This window comes from Brassica rapa, chromosome A05 (assembly GCF_000309985.2).
Source record: "Brassica rapa cultivar Chiifu-401-42 chromosome A05, CAAS_Brap_v3.01, whole genome shotgun sequence".
NCBI lineage: Eukaryota > Viridiplantae > Streptophyta > Magnoliopsida > Brassicales > Brassicaceae > Brassica > Brassica rapa.
The window spans coordinates 20,358,730-20,365,780 of NC_024799.2; the positions used below are offsets into that span (position 1 = coordinate 20,358,730).

General features: G+C 35.5%; 1 protein-coding gene across 1 annotated transcript; it reads right to left on the reverse strand.

Moving 5' to 3' along the window:
• Positions 1-1,762: 1,762 nt before the first annotated feature.
• Positions 1,763-6,933, reverse strand: LOC103869354 (cytochrome P450 705A22). The gene is made up of 3 exons (XM_009147427.3): positions 6,635-6,933; positions 2,633-3,434; positions 1,763-2,550 (listed from the first exon to the last, which is right to left on the reverse strand). Exons 1-3 carry the CDS (start codon positions 6,748-6,750, stop codon positions 1,927-1,929), a joined length of 1,542 nt encoding a protein of 513 aa, XP_009145675.1. The 5' UTR covers positions 6,751-6,933; the 3' UTR covers positions 1,763-1,926.
• Between the last annotated feature and the right edge of the window lie 118 nt (positions 6,934-7,051).

Consider the following 7,051-nt stretch of genomic DNA (forward strand, 5'->3'; position numbering starts at 1 on the left):
AAAAGAAAGCATATGATTATTATTCTCAAATATATAAAATTAAAGTATTACTTTACAATTAAAAAAAAATTATACTCTAAAAAATAGAAAACTTAATAAATTATTTTAACTTTACTTCACAATCAAGTATTATTTCTGAGCATCAATCATGTATTTTGTCCTTCGCTATTTAAATAACTCTACTATCAGATATAAATGTTGTTGACATGTCAAAGATTAAGAACGAAGGATAAACTCTGGTATAAATGACTGGATGAATTAAAGTTGCCACGATGCGTGTAGAACGACCGACCGTGAATCACCGAAACGGTTGGGATATCAAAAGGTCTATTAATGATGGATGAATGAAAAATGGCTATATTAATAGTTGGATCGAATCCAAACATCCTGGACCACTCAGGTGTTTCACATGGGATAATTTAGGGATGGATCCTAAAAATTAATTATGATGTGTATGATTAGACGTTGGAGGGTTCGCCTACCGCCCAAGTAGCAGCTAAACCCTGTTTTGGCTCACCGCATCAGTTACCTTCATTATTTATATTAGCGTTTCATCTTTTATCTGGTTTTTGAAAAAAAAAAAATTACAATTGATTTATCTAGTTTTTTTTGCTAAAAATTTGATTTATCTAGTTGCGTTAAATTCTTGATTGCATGCTTATAGTGTGCCTAATAGCATGATTAACCCGGATTCTTAATTTGAGATTCTTAATTCATGATTTGACACATTTTTTTTTTACATTTTTCGGTTAAGAACCAATTCCTAGAGCATGTTTAATAGGAGGTTCTTAGGGTGTAGTTTTTATATTTCGCTAAAAACCCCAGCCTAAGAATCCTCATTAAACATGCTCTTATATTTCTTATTTAAGAGACGATTCTTAGATTTTTTTAGTTAAAAGTTAAGAAACGGTTCTTAGGCGAAGCTAAAAACCCATTATTCATGGTCTAATATGTTTTATTTTTTGAAAGCATAGTATGCCTAATAGGTTTCACACAAAACAAAATCTTTCTACCCTACGCACATAAGATATCCTTTATACCATATGTTTTAACCAAGTTGAAGTCTCACAATTTCATTGTCAAGTCCATGTTATATCCTATAGGCATCTGATCCCATATTCTTGTTTAATTATTTGGGTTAAAATTCGATGGTATAAACAAAAGAGAAAAAAGACGAAAAAAATAAAAGAGAGGAAAAATTAATAGTGACTCAATTTATAAAGATAACGAATGTTACTTTATTCTTAAATTGTATTCACTATATATCTGATGTGAATAGATGTTTGAGAATGAAAGAGTGGGTGATTGGTAAGTGACGTGAGTACTGTTCAAAGCTCATTTTTTTTCTACATTCACTTTAGTTTACCAATGATGCTTTAAGAAAAAAATTAAAACTATAGCCATAAATCTACGACTACTATTCTAAAGCCAAAAAAATAAAAACCAGAGCATTTTTGTGTTTGTAAGAAACCTTGAAGAACAATTTTGAGCGCTTATATTGAAGTATCTAATAGAGTTTTTGTTGGGAGGGGTCTATTCTCCTACGAAGAATTACGTTAATGTGGTTTAGATTTAGAGATACACAGGTTTTAGGATTCAGAACTTTCAATTCATTAAAAAGAGACATCTAATAGAGTGTTTTTTAAATAAAAAAATGATCTTTGACTACTTAGTTTCTTGCCAAACAAGAGAATCAAGATAAGGTGTATCTAGATTAGTAGAGTGATTTCTTCAGACCCTTTGGTATGGAACCAAAACAGTGTGAGATCAAGAAGCCCTTAATATTTATTTTTGTGAGAATTATGTGTTTTGGATGTTTCCATCCATTTCATATAGAACATGAACATGAACAAAAAACAACAAGCTCTCTTTATTACAATTAAGGATCTGCTAGACCCTTATTATATATGGGATTTAGTTTCATTTCTAAGGCAAGGGTACATATCGAGTAATGGGAGTGAACTTAAGAGGATGAGCCATGGTTAGGATGACCCCTTCCATTACCTCTTCCATATTGACTTTATCTCCATCAATTCTCCACTCAAAGCCATGCACTATCACTCCTATTGCGGTTCCCACAACGATATAACCTAGAGCTGAGCCAGGGCATCCTCTCCTTCCGCTACCAAAAGGAAGGTATTTAAGTATTTTCTCTTTTCTCTCATCTTCTTGGCCTGATTTTGAAGAAGCTAGAAACCTCTCTGGCATAAATTTAAGAGGATCTTCCCAAAGATCAGGATCTCTCATTATATCATAAACATTAACTACAAGTCTTGTCTTCTCCGGTATATAGAACCCTCCGATCTCACACTCTTTTTGAAATTCTCTTGGCACGAGAGGCCCAGGCGGGTGCAACCTTAGTGTTTCCTTGACCACGGCTTGCAAATAAGGGAGGTTTGGTATATCTGTTTCTTGAATCAACCTTGTTTTCCCTACAATGGAATCGAGTTCTTTTCTCAGTTTTTCAAGGACGTTGGGGTTGTTGATGATCTCAGCCATTGCCCACAGTATTGTTGTTGAAGAGGTGTCAATGGCTCCAAACAAAAGCTCCTGCATGCCATTGAAAACATGTTTCTTATTCAGAAAATGCGCAACATGTATTAATATGATTCTCAAAGAAAGGAAGGTGTACCACAAAAAACGCCTTGATGTGGTTCATAGTGATCTTGTACTCAGCTTTTTTGTCTTCATAAGCTGACAACAACACATCCATCATATCTTTTCCTTGATCCTTGTCTGGTTCCTCTTTGTGTCCCACTAGAACCCTTTCTAGCATCTCATCACATCTGTTTGAAACCCTCATTATTTCATTCTTGAATAGTGAGATTCCGATCTTCTCCAGCTGTCTACGGAACAAGACTGCCAAGAACATTCTCTTTATCAAGCCGCTCCACTCGGTAACCAAATCCTTAAGTCTCTCAGCTTCACCATCCTCCTCTGAAAATCTCCGTCCCATGCTCATCATACACATGATGTTGTTAACAAGATTCATTGCTTCCTTACCCACGTCAACACTCTCCTTCTTCCTCGCCTTATTAAGCAACTTACCGTAAAAACGGTTTATCTCATCTGCACGGATGCCTCGTGACTGCTCCTGTGCCTGTGGTCCGAGAAGCTTTGTGACCATCAGCTTCTTCATGAACTTCCAGTAATCCCCACAAGGAGCGTTGAGCACGCCAGATGATCCAAATAAGAGGGAGTCATCGACGGCAGGAACACCGCGAGAGGAGACGTTCACGTCGTGAGCTCTGAAGATCTCATAAGCCACAGAGGCTGAAGAGACGAGGATGATGGATGTATTAAAGATTCGGAGGTGGAGGAAAGGTCCATAGTTGGAAGAGATTTTCTGTAAAGACTTGTGAACTAGAGTAGAGAGAAGAAGGTGAAGATGACCAATGACTGGAAGAGACGGAGGGCTCGGGGGGAAATCACAAGTGGCCGGCCTTGAGGGGAAGCCACCCAAGCCAAGGATTAGGGCATCCAAATTAGTGGGGCATATGTTTTAAAAATTTTTTTATTAGTATGTAGTATATACATAAAAATAAAATCTGTAGATTATTTTGTTAAAATATTATCTATTGGACATATTTAGTTATAATAAGATTTGTCAAACTTTTTAAATATATTAGTAAATTTATATTTTAGATAATAGTTAAAACCCTAATTCTAAAATAGAAACACAACAATTTTTCCTTTTGTTCCAAACTTCCAATTTGTTATTTTGTGTCGCCTTGCAGCCTTGCAACACTTTTATTTTGCCCAGATTTAAATTCATAAATTAGGTTTTCAATTACAACTCATCCCTTCCATCGTAAGAAGTAGTAAGACGGTACGTTTCTTAGTTCCTCGTTTCTCAGTTGAGATAAAAGCTTAGTTATATTTATACTTACTTTTTATTTTTAATTGATAACAAGATGGCACCGTCTGGGACAAGCAAACCATGTGGAATTAAAAAGAATCAGCCATCTGGAGCTCAAAACAGAAATAAAAAGAAGAAGCAAGAAGCACTCATAAAGTCACTACAAGGTTCTATGTCCAAGTTTGTAACGAAAGTTAATAGTAGTGGAACTGGGAATTCATCTACTCAAAGAGAAGAAGAAAAAGATAAAGATGAAGTTGTAGCTGATATTGATCAGAATGAGGAGTCTGGAAATTCAGAGGAATGTCAAGAAACTTATCAAGATGAAACTGAAAACCAAGATCAAAAGATAAAAGAGCAACAAAATAAAGATGTCTCTGATCCAGGAAATTGGGAAAACATTGATATGGGATTTAGAGACTTGTTGGTTAAGAAGGGTCCTGCGACAAGATTATCAAGTCATCATCAGTTTCCTAAAGACAGCATTGGCAGACATTTTTCGCATGTATTCTATACAAGAGATATGATAAATGGAGAGAAAAAAGATAGGCGATGGTTGGTATACTCAAAAGCTTTAGATAAGGCTTTTTGTTTTTGCTGCAAATTGTTTAGGCATGAGAAAGGTGGTGGTAACTTGGCAACTACAGGATATAATGATTGGAGAAACTTTTCAGCAAGGCTGAAAGAACATGAAGTTTCTCATGATCATGTTATATCTATGACACGCTGGAGAGAGTTGGAGCTGAGATTTAAAGAAAATCAGACAATTGATAAGCATGTTCAAGAAGAACTAAATAGAGAAAAAATCCATTGGAGAGAAGTATTATTGAGATTATTTGCAGTGGTGAAAACTCTAGCTCAAAGAAACTTGGCGTTTCGTGGGGATAATGAAAAACTTGGTGAAGCGAATAATGGAAATTTTTTGGGTCTTATTGAGATGATTGCAGAATTTGATGCAGTGATGAGAGAGCATGTTAGACGAATTGAGAAAAAAGAAATCTATGTGCATTATCTCAGTCATAGGATTCAGAACGAAATGATTGAGATGCTGGCTAAGGAGATCAAAGTTATGATCTTACATAAGATCCGTGAGTCGAAGTATTTCTCCATAATTCTTGATTGTACCCCTGATATCAGTCATAAAGAGCAAATGACTTTGGTTATACGATGCGTGGATGTTTCTACAATGACAACCAAGGTTGAGGAATTCTTTTTGACATTTTTGATTGTCAAAGATAAATCAGGAGAAGGGCTTTTTGCTTCGCTCCAAGATGCACTTGTTGAGCTAGAGTTAGACATTGGTGATGTGAGAGGACAAGGCTATGACAATGGATCTAATATGAAAGGAAAGAACAAAGGAGTTCAAAAGAGGTTGCTGGAAATCAATCCAAGGGCATTCTTTACACCATGTGGCTGTCACAGTCTTAATTTGGTGCTATGTGATATAGCATCTTCTTCCCCAAAAGCTGTGTCTTTCTTTGGAATTGTTCAGCGAATATATTGCTTATTTTCTTCTTCAACAAACAGGTGGGACATATTGACAGAAAATGTTAAAGGACTAACCCTTAAGTCTTTGTCTCAAACACGTTGGGAAAGTCATGTTGAAAGTGTGAAAGCAATACGGTTTCAAGCTCCAGAAATCAGAGAAGCATTACTTTGTTTGGCAGAAAGTACTGACGATCCAGCAACACGAAGTAGTGCCGAGTCCCTTGCTTTAAGTGAAACACATGGAATTGGAAGTTTCGAGTTCTTGTTTGGTATGGTTGTTTGGTATGACCTTCTTTTTGTTGTCAACACAGTAAGCAAGAGTCTACAATCAGAAAACATTGATATCAATGTTGCAATTCACCTGCTGCAAGGGCTTGTGTCATATTTTCAAAAATATCGAGCGACTGGTTTTGAGGAAGCAAAGGCTAAGGCTAAGCAAATTGCAGTTGATATGGAGGTTGAAGCTGAAATTCCTGTGAAACAAAAGCGTATCATTAGAAGAAAAAAACACTATGATGAAGATCCAGAGATTGTTGATGAAAATGTGTTATTATCACCAGAGGAGAGCTTCAGGATTGATTACTTCAACACACTCATGGATCAAGCTTTAGTTTCCCTTGAGTCTAGATTTGAACAATTCCAAAGGTATGAAGAAACTTTTGGATTTTTGTTTGATTTAAAAAAGCTAACAGATGCAAGTGAAGATACATTGAAAGCATCATGTTTGAATCTGGAAGCTTCTTTACGGAATGGTACACATTCAGACATAGTTGGTGATGATTTGTTTATGGAACTAAAGATTCTTCGAGAATCAATACCTGAAGAAGTTCGAAAGCCTATTGAAGTGCTTGATTTTTTGAAAAAAATGGAGGATTGTTATCAAAACACAGAAATTGCTTATCGCATATTATTGACCATTCCGGTGTCGGTTGCCACAGCTGAAAGAAGTTTTTCGAAGTTGAAGCTAATAAAGAATTATCTGCGGTCTACCATGTCACAAGAAAGGTTGAATGGGTTAGCTATGTTATCAATTGAGACTGCTATGGTCGAAAAACTTGACTATAGGAGTTTAATGGATGATTTTGCAGGGAAAAATGCAAGAAGATCTATATTTCAGCAATAAGTGTGTTTTATATCAATGTTTTTTATGAACATATTATGAAATTTGATTTTTTTTAATGAAAATTTATGTTATTTTTTATACTGTTTTGTGATCTTGATAAAACATGTATAAGGGCATAGTTTTAAATTTTGATTGGGGCAATATAAAAAGTTGGACCGGCACAACCAACTCGTGGCTCCTTTGTTTTCTTAAAGAAAAGAGAATAACAAAGGAGTGAAAAGAAGCAGAGGAGGATGAAGGTGAAACAGTCAAGAAAGTCACCGCTGATCAACGCTGCCATTGTTGCTCAAAGCGAATGAGGCATGTCTTTTAAAGAGTATGAAGATAAACCAATCTCGTGATCAGCTTATTAAAACAATCTCGTGATCTGCTTAATACAATAATCTCGTGATCAGAGTATTATTTTTATCTAACATATGAGGAGTTATTAACTTCGACAATAACGAGTCTAGAATACAGTGCCTGTCCGAAAAGGTCCAATACGAAATAAATATTTTAAATATTTTATAAAACAGAAATTCTCGAAAATTTCAGAACTTAACCTAAAACATTATGAGAAATTGCACCTAATAGCTAAGAAA